At 41.7% G+C, this 18,847-nt stretch overlaps 1 protein-coding gene across 9 annotated transcripts in view; it reads left to right on the plus strand.

The window, feature by feature from the left end:
- LIMS1 (LIM zinc finger domain containing 1) overlaps positions 1–15,996 on the plus strand; it is a 73,717-nt gene extending 57,721 nt beyond the window's left edge. For 7 of the 9 annotated variants that reach the window (XM_077343622.1, XM_077343626.1, XM_077343620.1 and 4 more), the window contains 8 exons: positions 2,375–2,495; positions 4,430–4,579; positions 5,423–5,573; positions 9,688–9,780; positions 10,981–11,029; positions 11,798–11,873; positions 12,582–12,776; positions 13,744–15,996. In XM_077343622.1, coding sequence (XP_077199737.1) covers positions 2,375–2,495; positions 4,430–4,579; positions 5,423–5,573; positions 9,688–9,780; positions 10,981–11,029; positions 11,798–11,873; positions 12,582–12,729 — 788 coding nt within the window. In that variant the 3' untranslated portion in view covers positions 12,730–12,776; positions 13,744–15,996. The remainder of the gene's footprint in view (positions 1–2,374; positions 2,496–4,429; positions 4,580–5,422; positions 5,574–9,687; positions 9,781–10,980; positions 11,030–11,797; positions 11,874–12,581; positions 12,777–13,743) is intronic. The other 2 variants (XM_077343621.1, XM_077343619.1) reach the window with 1 other exon arrangement.
- The last annotated feature ends 2,851 nt before the right edge of the window (positions 15,997–18,847 follow it).

An 18,847-nucleotide genomic window follows, 5' to 3' on the forward strand; every position in this document is an offset into this window, starting at 1 on the left:
CGCTTTGTCAGACACATATCTGATAAAGTCAGCTTTGATTCTTGAAAGTTCATACCCAAAAATCTTATTCTTTAAGCTGCAACTGGACTTGAATGTTACTCAAATGTAAATGCTTCTAGCTTTCTACTAGGTGTGGTATTAGTGTTTCCGTGATTCACTGAACCAACATTTTCCATCATTGTTCTATGCCAAATTACAACTGTAGAGTGTACGTAATCCTGTTTAAAGTTCTAAAATCTGTGTCATGTAAATGAAGTGAGAGTTATGGAGAAATAATTTCAGTCTGTCACAAGGAATGTCTGTTTTCTCTTCAGATGCTTTAGCTAGTCTGCCTTTTGCTGAGAATATCAAATCAAACACATTAATCAAAATGAGAGAAGCAGTCTATAAATCTAATAATAACACTCTAATAATGGTAATATTACCAGTATATTACAGGTGCCATTTTTGGAGTTAATGGCTAATTTCTATAGTAACATTATAACAGAAATGGTAATGAAATCAGCGTGAACGAATTGTGTGTTTTATCAGTAATGTAGTAGCTAAAACTCAGTAGCAGTTTTATTGGATGATTTTACCCCTCTTTTAAATTGGAAGTAATATAATCTAGAGAAGTAGGCATACATCCAAGTGAACTTTCTGCCTTGTAAACTATGAAAGAAGAGAATGCCTACTGCAGTCACAAGCCATCAACAAATGGAAAACTTGAATCATGGCAATGTACGGCTGACTATAGTGGGATGGTGTTCTGAAATAGATTGAAGTGACTTTCTAGGTTAACTTATTCCTATGGAGAAATGGAATTCCGATATGTTTTTCCAGGGAACTGGATGCTGCAGAAGGGTAAATTTTGTGTCAAAAGAGAAATTGAGAGATGGTCACTATTGGGACCTTTTCATGGACAGATATGAGAACCACAGCCTTAGTCTGTTGCTTTTCATTTTTATCTGTTAAGGTCCCATTGTTTTTATACACCCATGGGGATGGAAGGAAGACAAAGTGCTTAGTGTTAAATCATTGGCAGCCTAAATTGCAACATACTATATTTTAGATATCTCCTCAGTATATACAAACACACTTATCTATGAGTTTCTGTAATGCTAAATCTAATAGAAAAGACATTGAGTTAGATCTTATGGCTCTCTTCCAACAAATTTTGCTCACATAGACCGTTTATGCACTGGGAACTTCACTGTCCCAATTCCATGCAGGAGCACAAATAGGGGGGGATGAGGTGCACCAGGCCAAATGCTCCCCCATGTGGGTTCAGGAAGAGGTGGGGCAACCTACCATGACTAAAACTCCAGCCTGCTGCACAGCATGAAACCTCTAGTGCATAAACGGTCTTAGAGAAAGACTTCCTTCCATAAAGAAAAAAAATCTCTTCATTAGAGGACAGCTATGACACCTCCGTCCACGTCTCTCCTTTTTTCCTTCTATAGAATCTGAAGTAAAACAGTATGTGTACAGACTATAGTTCATATGTTTCAGGCTATTGAGAGTTTCATAAGCTTTTACCAGTGATTTGGGAACTTTAAGATGAAAGACTTTTGTTCCAGTGTTTCCCAAATACTCCAGTGAACTTTGTTTCAGTAGCCACTGACTCTTTTGGTTTTCAGAAGACTAGGACACTCTATCTAGTACCCAATCCCCTTCCCTAAACACACTAGGACTCTCCTTGAGGTTTCAAAAGGCAGTTTCTAGCTACTTCAGACCAGGAATCTCTCTACTTTTCAGAGCTATCTCTCTGTTTTAACTGGTACGGGAAATTTCTTCTTTCACTATTATACCACTTTCGTCCTGAATGGGAGTCTTTGCCAAACTACCCACTCTTCCTCACTAACTTTCTCCCAATTCTCCTTGTGTTATTGCTCTCTGTCAGGGCTGAATTCCAAATGAATTTTCCTCAGCATCCAGTTCAAAAGTCTTTCTCTGCTCAACTGATGCTAACCAATCTGATCTCTTGGAGCAGACTGTCTGACCTCTTGGAGCAGAATGAAACCTTCACAGTTCCATATGTTTACACAGGACTTCTAAGTTTCTAAAAGTGCAATCCATCAAAACAGCTTTCTCCATCAGAAAAAGTCATTCCCTGGTATAGGAAAACTTACCAGGAGAGAGTTATAGGATCCATCCCACTGTGTGTAGCGTAATTCCCTATAAATTGGGGGCAACTTAGCTGAGTTAAAATCAGATACCGGATTTAGTACAGAATTTGTCTGAACATTAGTCAAGGTTGATGCATGGCAGGAGAGTTTACTCAGAGAGTACTCTGAGTTTACTCAGAGAAGTAATTAGATAGCATATTATCAACAGCAATTTAAAATTTAAAATTGGCCTTTTTTGTAACATCCTGGTATGTATTTCCTTGTAGGGGAGTTCATTATTGGTCGTGTCATTAAAGCAATGAACAATAGCTGGCATCCGGAATGTTTCTGCTGTGATATCTGCCAACAGGTATTGGCAGACATTGGATTTGTGAAGAATGCTGGCAGGTAGATCATCAACTTTTTTCTGTTATCCAAAAGCATAACTTGATTCTAATGTTACATTTTTAGGACTTTATCCTATTGGAATATGGTGCCAACATTACAGCTGCTGTTTAATTAGAGGTTGCTGTGCATTCTGTGTGAATTTTCTGCTGTGGCAGCTGTGATGAACATGAGGTTGTCCCACCACTGAAGGGAAAAACAGTCACTCAACTGTTTTATCCCTGAGCCTTTGGGAGCGCTGCTCCGAATCCAATCCTTTTTTAGAGTGGGGGTGGAATTTTGGAGGGAAACGCAGCAGGATTTCAGTTCACATCTGCCTCAGGGAGAGAGCAAGCATACTTTGGGTCTGCCTCAGCAAGAGAACAATTTGAAGAGTAGCTCTGCCTGGTGTCATTCCACCCCTGGGAGACAACAGAATACTCAGTTATGAGGCCTGTCTCTGGTCAGAACTTTTACAATTTAGCCTGACTCATGGGAAAGGGCAGGCTGGTGTTGGTGGAATCCTGTGTGAGAGAAAGGATCCAACTTGATGACTAGTCTGTGAAAAGCAGTTTGTACCTGCAAGCATTAAAGAGAATTCAGACCACACTCTGGAGCCATAACCAGCTTAACTTTATGTGCCTCAGCTAGGCTTCTTCTTTAACTCTCTGGAGACCTGTGCTGATTTGTTCTTTAAAACCAACCTGTGAATAAATAAATCTTCTTTGTTATTTGCATACAACTGTTGCCTCCATGATCTCCTTGCTCTTGCTCCCCACAAACCTACACCTCGTGGACAAAAACAGAAAGCCTTTTACACAAGCTTCCTTAAGAACATCTTGTAACTGAGGAGGTTTACTGTTCTAAACAAACCTGTTCCCACAAAATCATCAGAGGCTGTGTGCCCCCCCCCCCCCCCCCAGAAAGGGGTTGTCACAACATTCAAACCTGGAACCTTATTCTTGCTGGGTCAAGTTGGAACATAACATGTATGGACATTGTAGCACACACTAACTCTGGAACTTCCCCGCCAGTGTTCCAGCTATCCTGCCCCTCAGCTTTTTAGTTCTTGTGCCAATTTTGGTGTTGCTGGGTGACCCTTATGCACTCTACTGGCGATCAATTGTACCTGGATAATCCAGTCAGATCACAGTAGCTGTCGGTCCTGGTTAACACTTGTGGGGAGAGGAATGGGAAGGCGACTGTAAGCTGCTTTGAGCCTCCTTCGGGTAGGAAAAAGCGGCATATAAGAACCAACTCTTCTTCTTCTTCTTCAAAGGGCAACTTCCAGGAATTCCAGGGGCAGGCAATGGCAAACCACTTCCAAACATCTCTAGCTTGGCAGCCAGACAATCTTAGGATCTCCTGGCTGTTTTACTCACATACCATACAATAAACAAAGAAATAAATACCCCACTGGTAGTAATGCCACAAACTCCAAAACCCAATAATACCGTAAAATATGTGTGGAAATAAATCCAACAATCATAACAGACAATTTATATGTAATCCTTTTGAACCTCACAAATGTAATAGTAGGATTACCAGCGCTAGACCTAAGAATGTGAATATATAAACTCCCCCCCCCCAAAAAAAACGATATAGTTTTAATCTTGGTTGTCCGTAGGGTGTTGTACTAGATGACCATTAGTTCTTTAGTTCTTTACAGTGTTAAGAAGACAGACTAGTCTTCTGATTTGTGATTTATCTCCATGGATATTCAGGATCATTCTGTACCCTAACAATTTTTAGAACAGTTTCCACCACACACACACACCCAATACCTCTCTTGTTTGAATGTTTGTCATGTTGTTAGAACATTATTCTTCCTTGCAGGATGTCATTATGTGCTTTTCTCTATACTACGTTCAAGCAAAAGCCCTGTGTTTTGCTTTTTGTAGTAGAACTCAAGGAAACATTGTATTGCTTCCCCCCCCCCCCCCCTTGATCTCTGCCAGGCACCTTTGCCGTCCTTGCCACAATCGAGAGAAAGCCAGGGGCCTGGGCAAGTACATTTGCCAGAAATGCCATGCAATCATTGACGAACAGCCTCTCATCTTCAAGAACGATCCCTATCATCCAGATCACTTCAACTGTGCCAACTGCGGGTAACAAAACCAAACAACTCTTTTAAAAATCAATGTTTTGGTTTGATTTGATATTTTGCATCCGACTTTTCAAAATATTGTTTTAAATGTGTTATAATCAGGTCTAAATATAGAACATATCAAAGGTTTAGCAGTGAATAAAATAACATGTCTTACAATCCTGTGTGAGTCCAATAATTCCTGTTGGATCCTACAGGAATTGACTCCTTTGTAAAGCAATAACTGGATTGCAGCTTTAGCCCCTATAATTCCCTCAGCAAGGCCTTTTTTTGAGGAGATTAGCCTGGTTCAACTGGATTATAGGCCTACCAGTGGTAACACAGTTTGGGCTTCACTTTTAGTTCCTCTATTTAGTTCAGTGTGGTGGAAACATCTGTAGCACAACATTATAAGGCCAGGTCTGCTCTTGCATTTCCTAAACAAGATGCTAATGTATGGGGTGATGGGGGGGCATTCATTTTGCTCTAGAAGCATGCTAGTTGTATAAATTTAGTCCAACAACATTAGAATGAGAAGCAAAATTCACCTTCATGTGTTAGTGACACTCACTGTACATGACAGAGATCTATTTAAAATGGATCCTGCAGTGTTAAAAGCCGAACATGACTGTTTTTCAAGGTTCATTTCATAGGGCAGCACTTCTGCCATTCTGTAAAAATAACTGATTTTTAGTTCCTAGCCCAGCAGTATCCAAATTCCTTGCTGGAGTTTAAATTACAGTTTATAGCTTACTATATTGTCACACTTTTTTTCTTCTTCTGGAACATCCTCCAGTGGCAACATTTCTCTGTACTTTGGTTTCTGCATTTTCATTTTATCAGTTTACCTCTATGTATTTCACAGAAAGGAGCTTACTGCTGATGCTCGTGAATTGAAGGGGGAGTTATACTGCTTGCCTTGTCATGACAAAATGGGGGTCCCCATCTGTGGAGCATGCAGGAGACCCATCGAAGGGCGAGTGGTGAATGCAATGGGGAAACAGTGGCACGTTGAGGTGAGCATATGCATGCGTTCTGCTTGGAAAAATAATTAGCAAGATGGAGTCTTCAGAGATGGTTAATAGGTTCGGTGTCATTTTGTAAGCTGTGATGCATTAAAATAAAGGCATCACTTCTTTAAAATATATAAAGCTCTCCTGATTTATAAACTATTTATTTATAATAAGAGGGAATCACAAATGTTTTAATAATAAAGAATAACACATTTTTTTAAAATTGAGTTCACTTATTTCAGTGGAATCATCTGCCTTGGATTAAGGTAGCAGATTGTCAAAAGGATATATGCTTTACCATTGACTGTTTTGAATCTTACAGTAATTCCCAGCTGGCAGAAGAGATTAGCTATTATTTATTAATTACTCATTCATTTATATTTAACTAGTTTTATTTTTTCCATACCTTAAGATAAAGGGAATATGCCATAAAAAGGAGGGGGGTCACCTTATATTCCCATATATCCTGAAATTAAAAAAAACTTTTTATGTGGAGGAGGGATCATTTTATATGCAGGGTCCTCTTCCTTTTAAATGAATGCATTAGTTAAAAGCCTCCTGGTAAAATTCCTTCTTAAACAGCCATTTAAGGATGGGTTTACTGTCCTCAACTCTAATGCTCTTTTTATTACTTTGAACTGACTACGCCATGGCACATAGCAAAAGCCTATGAATCACGCTATTATTTACAAAGATGCATTTTTATTTTTGAACAGAGTATAATAAAGGAAGGGTGCATTGCTGGGCAGAACCCAGAGACGATATTGTACTTTCATTTCATGGAAGATGGTTTATTATTTATCCTCCTTAAAGCAATATCATTTTGAGGCTGATAAATTCCATCACGAAAACAGTTTTGGAATGAAATTGAGGGGAAGGGGAATACCTAATGCTGTTTTGGCCATCTTAATCACCAAATATATTTTAATCCTTTGTGTGTGCTAGGCCAGTGTTTTTAAATATATGTTTATAAATGAGGGGCAGTCTTGAAAAGATGGATGTAGCTTAATCAAGAACAAGATATGCTAGTGAATCTTAAATGGGACACTCAGAATGATGCAGTGACTGATTCGTTTAACAGCTTCAGAAGAAATTAGATGGATTCTGCGGATGTTTCACTGGTACTAGAGGAAGGAGGGGAAATCTTCCCTCACTTGTCACCTCACTGTAGCCCCCTGACGGATATGGCTGTCTGTCTTTATGGGGCCTTCGACTCCCATTGTGCCTTTGGGGAGGGCCAAGATAGCTGCTGGGGGAAGCAGGGATAGGTGCACTCTCACTAGTGAAATGCCCAAGATTCAACTCATCTTAACACCGCCCGTGGCGCCACGGGCGCCACGGACTAAATAAAGCTCTAAGACGTTCTGAGGCGGGATGTGTCCGGGATGAGGAAGGGTCCAGATTGGACCCTTCCTCTGCACAGACAATCGGAGGGACCAATCGGCAGGCGCGAAGCGCCTGCCGATTGGTCCCTCCGATTCCCAGCCCCATGCAACTGCGAGCCGTGTGCAGCGCGGCTCGCAGTTGTTCCTAGCACCTCCGACGCGTCAGGCCGCCCGATCGCCTTCCCTGGGGCCTGGTGAGCTTTTCCTCATATCGGGGGGGGGGGGGAGAGGAAAAAAGCTCCCCAGGCACCGGGGAAGGCGATCCGCGGCTCGCAGAGCCGCAGATCGCCTTCCCCGGTGCTTGGGGAGCTTTTTCCGAGAGTGGGAAGCTTTTTCCGAGAGCTTTTTCCAACAATGTATTACTGCGGGAGGAGGGGAGAGGGAATCAGGGCCGGCCTGCGCCCGTGCAGGCCGCGCCCGCCCGCCCGGCCCGATCCGCGGCCGCGGCCGGGCGCGGCCCGATCCGCGGGCGCGGCTTGCGGGCGCGGCCGGGCGCGGCCCGATCCGCGGGCGCGGCTTGCGGGCGCGGCCGGGCGCGGCCCGATCCGCGGGCGCGGCTTGCGGGCGCGGCCGGGCGCGGCCCGATCCGCGGGCGCGGCTTGCGGGCGCGGCCGGGCGCGGCTCGATGCGCGGGCGCGGCCCGCGGGCGCGGCCCGAAGCGTGGGCGTGGCCCACGCGGGTGCGGTCCCCGCGGGTGATGCCCGATGCCCTGCCGGTCCCCAGCCAAATAAAGGTTGGGGACCACTGCACTAATCTACCTATATCTGCTTCCCCCAATTTTCTGCTTTCCCCAATGGATCCTTGCCTTTCTTCTACCCAGATAACTTTCTCTATTCTCTCCCCTTCAGTTCTATCTCCTCTTATCATGGTTCCTTCCCTGTAATATTTTTTTATTTTTTAATCCCATTGCCACCACCTTTGACTTAAGATAATCAAAGCATAGAAGCCTCTATAATATTGCTTCTGTAATATGCCTCTTAAGCAATAAGCAATCTCCCAACATTACCATTGATAGCTCTCAGCTTAGTATTGTGAAATTTTGGTAGGAATTTATTTCTTGATCCACATTCTGGAGCCATTGTTCTGAATTAGATATATTAATAAGTTTTTTGAAAAATTAATAGCTGTTCTGAATATATTTGAACTTAGGAATACAATGTATTATGCCTAGAGCAAAGCACTTTGCCATGGGAAGCAATTTCACAGCTATGTTCCTGTGGCAAGTGTAAGACACCCCTTACAACTAGCCCTTTTTATTTTTTTTCCTTTGCATCTCTGCTATCTGGCATGGGCATGACCATTTTATTAGCATTATACTTTCTATCCCTTTAATCTGTCATCAGCCCAGCTATTCAGATAAGCACTTACAGGGAGCTGTTCTGAAAGGTCTTTGCATGACAAAGGAAGAAAATAGAGAAAACAGAAACATTTTAAACTGGTCTGAGAACTTTACATTTGATTTGGTTCAAATTAGCTATATGGAATTCAAATAGATTTGTTCAGTGGAAAATTCAGGAAAGGTGGTTTTGTTTCGTTTGTTGCTGCCAGAGGTTGCTGGGAAGTGCTGACAGACAAAAGTATAAAAATCTGCAGGTTGTTTACATTCTTTTCACAGTATATCCAGCAGCACAAACTGGAACAAAAAACATGCCTGCAGTTTGAATAGCCCGAGCAAGACCTTCTGCAGGTACCACCCTACAAACAAATGAAAAATCTGCACCAGTTGCCAGGAATTTGGGACTGACCTTTGATGCCTCTCTTTCTATGGAGGCTCAGGTCACTACAGTTGCCTGGACGGCATTTTCCCATCTTCGCCAAGCTAGGAAATGCCCTACCTGTCCTCAGACAACTTGGCCACAGAGATCCATGCAACAGTCACTTCCAGACTAGACTACTGTAACTTGCTCTATGCAGGCCTGCCCTGGTCCTTGACCCGGAAGTTGCAGCTGGTACAAAATGTGGCTGCTAGGGTCCTCACTGGTAATCATGGAGGGCCCATATTCAGCCAGCGCTTCGACATCTGTACTGATTACCAGTCTGCTTCCGGATCAAGTTCAAGGTTTTAGTCTTGACCTTTAAGGCCAGACGCAGTCTGGGTCCTGTTTACCTGTGGGACCAACTGATTGCTTATGCCCCCCGCAGTGCTCATCGCTCTGTGGATATGAACTTACTGGTAGTCCAGGGCTCTCGGGATGCTCGCCTGGCCTCAACCTGGGCAAGGGCCTTTTCGGTCCTGGCTGCAACCTGGTGGAATGAGCTCCCGGAAGAGCTAAGGGCCCTGCGCGGCTGCCGGGGGCTCCCTGCCCAGTGGCTTGATGCGAAGCGCCTCTCGCTGCATCAAGCCGCAGCACAAGGGAGCCCCCAGCATCGGACTACACGCCGCCTCCATCAAGAAAATGGCCGCCAGCCAGAAGATGCCGCGAGGGAGCCCGCCCGCTCACTGGTAAGCCACCTTTTACTCTGCCCCAGCCTGCTAGCGCCCATTGTATTTCGGATACAATGGGCTTTTTTACTAGTAGAATCATAGAGTCATAGAGTTGGAAGGGGCCATACAGGCCATCTACTCCAACCGCCTGCTCAACGCAGGATCAGCCCTAAGCATCCTAAAGCATCCAAGAAATGTGTGTATCCAACCTTTGCTTGAAGACTACCAGTGACTAAACTCAATGACTTCACTGCTAAACTCAATGACTTCTGTACAGATAACCCCAAATGTTTGGGTTTTTTTGTAGCATTTTGTTTGTGCGAAGTGTGAAAAGCCGTTCTTGGGCCACCGCCACTATGAGAGAAAGGGACTGGCATATTGTGAAACCCATTACAATCAGGTATGGTTGCCCTGTACTGATCCAGTTCTGTCTGTCCTTTTTATTTCTTGTTATAAGAGATGAAATGAAAAATCGTGTAGATGAGAAATTCAGCAGCTTTCCAGCATTTCATGATAGAGAGACTGGGAATTAAAATCTGTCTCAAAAGATTTGAAGTGTGTGATATTCTGCCTTTGATGTGGTATGCCGATGTTTCCTCTTCTTGGTTTCCTGCCCCAAAACACATTTGGGAAGCTTTCAGCTGGAAACCATAATTGGTTTTTATACAGGAGGTTTCTGCAGCATAGATATCACATTTGATTTCAGATGTATTTTTTTAAATTTGTGTATAAATACTGAAACATTATGAATACCTGGAAAGCAGCATGACAAAAACTATATAAACATGGGCTAAAAAGACTGATACAGTAAAATCTAATGTATTCTAAGATTTCCCATGAGGGGTTTGAGTGAATATATGTATGAGTTGACTGATTTTATGTTTTCACTCAATACCATAACCTTAGCAATGAGTGAATGGTGCTGATGGAATGTCCATACTTGCCTGCTTTCTCTTTTCTTTTTTTTAAAGCTACCATTTTACAGCTTCAGGTTAGTCTGTGAAACTCTGTGGCCAGTTTTACTCTCACTAGCGACTAGATACAGAATCGGTCTTGTACAGTGCACCACCAGGTGGTCATTTCTGTTTCTGATTTTTGTGTTATGATGATGCAAATATTAATATGTTTACAATATTAAATAACCTCTAACCAGATTTGCCTTTGCAACAAGTTAATTGTGGGTGGGCTGTAAGAGAAAACATGCTCTCTCTCTCTCTTTATTAATAAGAAGGCTTTTCAGTTTTCCTTCTGCATTTTCAACAGATAAAATGCAATTTGGATTGCCTGGGTGAAATTTAGTAGGAGGATATGCTGTCAAGAACCAATTAGCTTAATCTGATTTGCAAAAAAATTAGAAACAGTTAAGAAATAATTACATTATTAACAGCCCAGTCCACCTGTCTGTGTTTGCATTTTCAGTTTCTTCATTATTGCAAGTCATGCCATTTACAATGATTAAATAACAATGCTGGCATGATATCTGTAATTTTTTTTAATTTAGAAAGCACACACACACACACACACACAGGTTCAACGGCTTTTATTTCCTCAAATGTTATAAACCGATGTGTGATTCTGAAAATGTTTTTCATGTCCCCAGCTGTTTGGTGATGTTTGCTTCCACTGTAATCGTGTGATTGAGGGAGACGGTGAGTTCTCATTCACTTAACACGGTTTCCATCATTTCAGCAAAATGCATTTTTGTGAAAACCCTTTAAGAAGAAAGAAGTCTGGTATCTGGTTTAGTGCATTTCAAAATATAATGCAGTGCAATGCTAAATGGGGGTGGAAATCTCACTGTTGCACTGAAACACATAAAGGTGGATTCATTCACTTCCATCACTGGCTTTCAGGCTGAGTTCTATTGAAGCCTGATTTCTCAAAATTGCTATGCTTCCTGAATTATAAGAACACTAAAGTATACAATGATATCAGAACTGCAGGGATCTTATGCTAGTGTTTCAGCTAGGCATGCATGTTTAAGTTTGGGTTGCAAAGATCTGGATGGGTTTCAGTGCACTTAAAACGATTAAAAGGCTTTGCAATGATATTGTGATAATAGTAATAATGCCTATTGTATGAATTTCAGTTGGGGGACATTGGAATAATTGTAAATGTTTTTAACTTTTGTATGTTGCTTTATTGCTGTCACCTGCCCTAAACAAAATGGGATAGAAATACAACATCATCATCATTGTTATTGTTATTATTAATTTTGTTATCCTTGTTAATTTTGTTATTGTTAATTTTATTGTTATTATTAATATATAAATGAGTTGTCTGCCAGTACTGTACATATTTTATTACATGAAAAGATATGTCCCCCCCCCCCAAAAAAAAGTCAGTTTTGCTGTGTGTGCTCTAGCTGGATAAATGGCCACTTTAGCTGATCCTGTAATTTCTCTTTTCTTTCCTAGTTGTCTCAGCCTTGAATAAGGCCTGGTGTGTCAACTGCTTCGCGTGCTCCACTTGCAACACTAAGTTAACTCTCAAGTAAGTGCCTGGGGTGCCGATAATGAAAGCAGGAGTGACATCATCGGGTGACACGGGTGTATGTTTGCCTCTGCTGTAGGGAGACTTACTTTTATTGGGAAGGAAAATAAGAACTGTGTTTGTTCAACATGGCTTGTAGGTTACATCCCTCAATATAGCCTTGGTATCTTGGCAGGTTTTCGGCACTGTGGTCCACATGATGCATTGTTCCTTTTCCCCCACAGGGGTCATACACGTGATCATAGAAGTTTCCTTAACTGTGGCAGTATAAACAAGCACTGCACGAAGCAGAGCAGCTCAGTGTGAATGTTTAGGAAGGCTGCATACATTCTGAAGTTAGCAGGGATACCATAATGATACGTGGTAGCCACCCTACGATGCATGAGAAGCAAGTGGTACACATTGGATTTAGCCAACTCATTGGTGGTCCCCATAATGTGTACAAACTTTTGTTTAAATGTTTGCCTTTCGTTGGATACATGCTATGCCCAGGCAGCATACATGGCCTTCAAAATTTTAGGTTCACACTTCAATGAGATCATTGTTAGGTAATAACATAGTCTTTAGCAATAGGCACAAGCTTCCTTTCCTGTTGATATACTTACACTTTCACCATTTCTATATTCTGCTGACTTCTGTTTACTGCTGTGCCTGTACCTTGACTCTTTCCTCTTCTCTCCTCTATTCCTCCTTCGCCCAACCTAAAAGGGACAAGTTTGTAGAAATCGATCTCAAACCTGTCTGCAAACATTGTTACGAGCAAATGCCTGAAGAATTTAAGCGGAGACTTGCCAAACGGGAGCGAGAAGCAAAGGAGAAAGACAAAACCAAAAAGAAAAAGCCTATCTGTCTGTAAATGCTTCATTCCTTTCTACTGCCACCTGTGCTCCTTCCTTCTTCTTGGTCAGTTTTAAGGGAATACCTTAGCTTTTATAATATATTGCATGATGTTGGGATTATCAAAAAGCAATCCTAAGATTTTGGGTATCTGAGCAGTGGATCTTTAATTGCAGGGGTGCATGGTCATCCAATACGTAAGATACAGTAGCTGTTTTTCCTTTAGTAACCGACTCTAGTTAAGTACAATTCCTTTTTTCCTGGAGAATATCTGAGTTGTTCAATGCTTTTTATAGGGGTTGAGTGTGAACTATATGCTGCTTGGGGAAGTGGATTGCAGAAGCCCACCTGCTGGGTTGCAAGCCCCTATATACTGTCATTTTTATGCGGCTTTTTGGAAGTGGCTGGTTCCCATTGATCCCTGACGTGGATTGCCTAGGTTAGCTTGGTCTTATTGCATCTTGGAAGCTAAGCAAGGTTAGCCCTACCTAATATTCAGATGGGAGACCTCTAGGGAATACCAGGGCATGACACAGAGGCAGGCAATGGCAAAAGGTCTCTGAATGTCTCTTGACTTGAAAGCCCTACAGCAGGAGTGACCAAACTGTGGCTCTGCAAATGTCCATGTGCCAGCATGTACTGGCAGGGGGCTCATGGGAATTGTAGCCTATGGACATCTGGAGAGCTACACTTTGGCCACCCCTGCCCTATAGGGTTGCCATGTCAGCTCTGACTTGATAGCAGATACACCCCCCACACACACAGAGTGCTCATAGAGCTAGGGTGTAATGTCTCCTGCCTCACTTATTTTACAATTTGTAGTAAGCTTTGGAGGATAAAATTTTCTTTTGCAAAAACAGGGCACAATGATTTGAATAATGTAAATTAATAACTGCCTTTTTAGGACAGATAGAAAAGAATTGTCTGAATTGGAAAGATTTGTTTATGTATAATTCTAAATTCAATTTCACAGACATGCATGCTGGCTTTATGGGAGCCGTCTCTCTCATTTTTTCCCCCTTGCTTATTTTAGAAACAAATTTGTGGAATTTGACATGAAACCTGTCTGCAAGAAGTGCTATGAGAAGTTTCCCCTGGAGCTCAAGAAAAGACTGAAGAAACTAGCAGAAACTTTGGGAAGGAAGTGAGGCTCAACTTCAGATACCACCTCGCTGTGCAAAAATTAGGAAACAGTACTGTTGTTACAAAAGACTTTTGCTGAGTCGTTGGAACCCAAACATCCCCCTCCCCTGTTCCTCTCTGCATGACTAGCTTCATACTGAAATTGTTGCCTGGCCACCTTGAAAATATACCTCTTAAAAAAACCTTTTGCATCTTGCATAATCTCATATCCAACCATTAAAATTCTATAATTTACACACACATATATATATATTTGTAGATGCATACATAATATTTGTAGAGTAAATAGCAGATTAAAAATCTGGGATTTTTATATACCACATGGACATAAAGAACATTTTGCATACTTGCTTGCAGGTAGTCAACTGTACTATCCTAAGCAGACATCAATGGGCTTTGAAGTGTATCCCTGCTTAGGAAGGCACTGAAAATTACTTCTCTGAGTTCAGAATAACTCACCAATCTGGCCAATCTTATTTTTCCACCAGGGCTTGGTGGGTGAAGGGGATACAAGATCAGGAAGAGAGAAAAAAAACCCTTGAAAGTGTGTGAGCACGTATATGACAGCAGATAGATAAATACAGCAAAAATTCATAACTGGATTCAGTATCATTAAGTCAGTTCCTGCCCACTAAACCAGTGATCCCCAACCCCCGGTCCAGATACCGGCACCGGTCCGTGGATCAGTTGGTACCGGGCCGCAGCTCTGTCTAGGAAGTTAGGTGCTACAGCCCACCGTTGACCCAACTTTGCAGAAGTCCAGGTCACAAAGCTCCCCTTCTCCATTCCTGCTCTGACTAGGACTCCCTCATCTCGTGTTCAGGAGTGCCGTATTCCCAGAGCAGCCCACACAACTCCGTGGCAACGAGCTCCCTGCCTGCTGCCTTCAGCGACCACAGCGAAAAGAAACAAGAGGTCAGCTTGCTCCCTTGTCCTTCTCATCCAGTTGCCCAATCAGAGTAGTGGCCCCCAGCTAAGCCCACCCCTCTGGTGCCATCCAATGAAGGGTCCTCTAGTAGTCTACCCCACCCCCTGGGCCTTAGTAAAATTGTCAAGCGTTGACCGGTCCCTGGTGATAAAAAGGTTGGGGACCACTGCACTAAACTACTCCTGGTATAGATGAGGGCTTAACTTGGTAGAAGGTCCCAACTTTTGGTGCTAATTTTCATTCTTCGTGGTACCCTGGTACAGCCAGCCTACAGCTATTCAGAATGATTCAATGAGTGCCTACAAATCATGAGTATTTTTTTATAAAGAAAAACAAAAATAGTTCTTGATTGCCTCTTTTTTTCTGAGCCAATGGAACATTACAGAACACATTTTCAAATGTTTTGTTCTGACTCTGAAGGCCGGAAGCTTTTACAAGAATAACAAAACAGCATTCTCAACATTTAGGAGGAATCTCTTATCAGAAAGCCTCGTAATGATTGCCAAGGAGAGTCATCCGAGTCTTCTGTAGCAGGAACAACCAAAGTCCAGCGTCACAGTGAAAACTTCCTGGGCATAGGAGTTTGTTTGTTTTCCTTTATCATTCTTTGGATACCCATTTTAAAGAAGCTTTACTTCATAATATGCAGAAATGTTGGACTGTTCAAAGTTTACTAAAGTTTGGCATTGACAGTGCACTCTTTTGTATGTTTACTGAGAATAAGGACATGCTTTATTCAGTGGGTTTACTCCCAGGGAATGTACATAGGATTATAACTTTAATCTGTGTCGAGCAGAACAAAATATGTAGCTCTTAAACAACCTCAGCAAGAACACTCTGGATTGCATAATTTTAGGATTACATGCAAAAGTGGAAAACAGCAATGTCCTGCTGTGACTAGCAAAGCTACTTGAATTTTGCAGGAATCATTCTGTGTAACAGACATGTTTCTGTGTGCTTTTTTATTTCATTTCCTTGTTGTGCCTTATTCTGCCATACTTATGCAATAGTAGTCAAAATATTTACCCTTTGTATATTATTAATTTTGTATTTTTATGCAGAAAATGTACGCAGTATTCCAAAAGATGGGCATATATTTAGCTTTTTTGGACTTACAAGTTCTTTTTAGCTGATGGAAAATGCTTTAACTTTCAAGGCATGTTTCTGTGCATTTTAAATAGTACATGAAATAAAACAATCCCAGCTCCACAAGTATATACTGTATTAAGGGGTCATTAAATGCAGTGTTACCTACTTCTGATTTCGAAACCTGTGGTGTTAAATAAATTGGCTCCCCCCCCCCGGTCTTAAAAACTTTCATAACATGAATACATAGGAATCCTTTTCAGAAGGCTGTCTGGAGGGTCTAATAATTATGTGTAGAACAATACTGGCTAGATATGAGGAAAAAATTCTCTGTCTAACATGCAAGAAACCTGGGGGGAAAACACGTTTCTACATCACCTGGAAGTGACATAGAGATGTCTGAGAAACCTGTAGAACATTTCAGCCTCCCAGGGCACTCAATGGGGACCTCAAAGTGGTAGTTGTATTGCAAAGGCATTTCAGAAACAGACTGGAATGGGATATTGCTGTTATCACAACACTCAGGACAATGGAACCCCTGGGCTTAATAAGGATATTGGCTTCTTATCTCACTACATTTGCTAAGTCACTCAATTCTCATTTAAACCCAGAAATTGAACATATTGGTATTTTGTGGGGCAGAGGCACTGGACTCAAACATCTGGCTTCATTCCTTTTATCATTATGCCAAATTGCTTCTATTTACATGATGTACCAAAAATGCTTTATTTTATAATCTCAGCTTTATTTATTACTAAAGACTATGTTATTACTTACTTATGCATATTTGCTCTAATTAGCCCTTTCTGGCCTTTAATGATGAAATGTTGCTGATGTGTCGAGGGAGCATCATTATAATGAATACAGCACCCTGTAACAATACCTTCTTGTAAGAGAGGTAACTCTGCCCATTGGGGCAGAACTTGGCCAATAGAGTGGTGTCATACTCACTTAAGGATGATGTATAGATCAATGGAAATGGGTGAATTGTAAAGTAACAAGAAAGTTATTTAAAATCCTGGCCTACCTTCCTGAGATGGAGATCTGTATTTCAGTCCTGTTGCTTTGATCTCCCTATATATGCAAATATATATATTTATTTTGCTTTAACTGGGACTCTTCTCTGATTCTTTTGGATTTTTTTATTGTATTGGTTCTGCTGAATCTCACATCAAGTAAAGTTAGATATTTATAACTAGACAAAAACAACTTTTGGACATGTGCAGATGTCCCCTATGACTTCACGCAGACTTCTTAAGCACACAGGTGTCTGCAAGCAGGCATAAGGTATGCATCCCCATCTTTATCACACATGTGATAGTCAGTTTTGGGGGCATTAATTCTGCAAAAGAGGTTTTCCAGGCTTTCTTTTGGTATAAGCAACTTTATGTCACTAGACCTTTTGCTTGGCCAGGAACTTCTTGTCCCATTTTTTACATATGCTTGCTGTGCACATTGAACAATTTTCTGTGCTAATAATAGTTGCTCTAACTTTGAACACATTGAACAATTTTCTGTGCTAATACTAGTTGCTCTAACTTTACGATTATTCTGTGCTTTTACTTTTGTAATAGTGATAGCCATCCTAGATTGCCCTTCAACTGATCTTAACACCATTTCTCATAACTGCTTACATGTAGCTCAAAACAGTTAAAAAGAAAGAAAAAGGTAGAAGTCAGAAAGTCCTAAGTCTGTGCTACAGATACCCATATTGAATAGTGGGTTCAATACAGTATGGAGTCACTCTTGGAGTGAAATGCCAGCTTACACTCGAGAACAAAGCTCAAAAGCCCACCAATTTATATACAGTCCAGGGTTCCCATTCAAACAATCCAGTGTGCTAACCAATGACATTAAATGTCCCTATGGTTTGAACTGCAGTTCCTGGCCTGCAGGTTTGCTTCTCTGTTTGTACAACCATCTGGATGATGGAAAAGTGGGGGTAGGTGGAAGTGAGGGGAGAAAGTCTGTGGTCTGTCCTATATGTGCTTAGAAATACGCAGCTAATGCTATTACTGAATAAAATTTGAGTCCAGTGGAAACTTTAAGACCAACAAAGTTTCATTCAAGGTGTGATGTCAGGATTTACAATATTGAATCTAACATCTTAAAGTTCCTATGATGTCAGACCTTTAAAATTTTTTATAGTATTACTAATGTTTTCTCTCTTTTAAATTGTTTTAGTTTTCAATTGCATGCATTTGAATGTTGGTCTGAATGACCGTAAATAAATATTGATTGATTCAAGGTGTGAGCTCTTGCATGCTTGCACACTTCCTGAGACAATGTAATAGGAGTCCTCAGAATAACTATATAAGGAGTAAATTATCAGTAAATTAGGAAACAGCATCATGAAGATATTCAACAAATACGGAGCATAAAATGAAAAACAAATAGCGCCTTGGTAGAATAACAAACTGAGTTCATCTTTGGGCTCAGTTGCCGTTCACAAAAACATAAGGGGAATAAAAATGTCAGGGTTAGTGATTAGTGGCAGACACTTTCCCAATTGTGAGCAGAAGTAATTAAAAGAGCAGAAGTAATTAAGAGACATATTTCCACCCAATTAAAAGAGACGTGTTTCCATCCGTCTCCACCCAATCTAAGGCTATTACCGTTCGATTCCCAGCCACTGCGTTTACAAATAAAGCCAAATTGCTGAATCTATATATCTATAAGCTAACGGTGGCAAAACTGTGACTTTCCAGATATCCGTAGACCACAATTCCCATGAAACCCTGCCAATTGAGCATGTTGGCAGGGGCTCCTGGGAGTTGTAGTCCATCGACATCTCGAGGGCCACAGCTTCACCACCCCTGGAGGCCCCAGGGAGCGGGACTCCCAAGGAAGTACGCAGAAGAATTTCTGACGCGAGGTTTCCATGGCGCGCGTGTGTGGGGATAGGCCTCCTTCCTCGGACACACCTCACTTCCGCCTTCTGCGCACCACTTCCGGCGCGTAGACGCTTACGTCACCGTCA

The sequence above is a fragment of the Paroedura picta genome, chromosome 6 (genome assembly GCF_049243985.1).
Source record: "Paroedura picta isolate Pp20150507F chromosome 6, Ppicta_v3.0, whole genome shotgun sequence".
NCBI lineage: Eukaryota > Metazoa > Chordata > Lepidosauria > Squamata > Gekkonidae > Paroedura > Paroedura picta.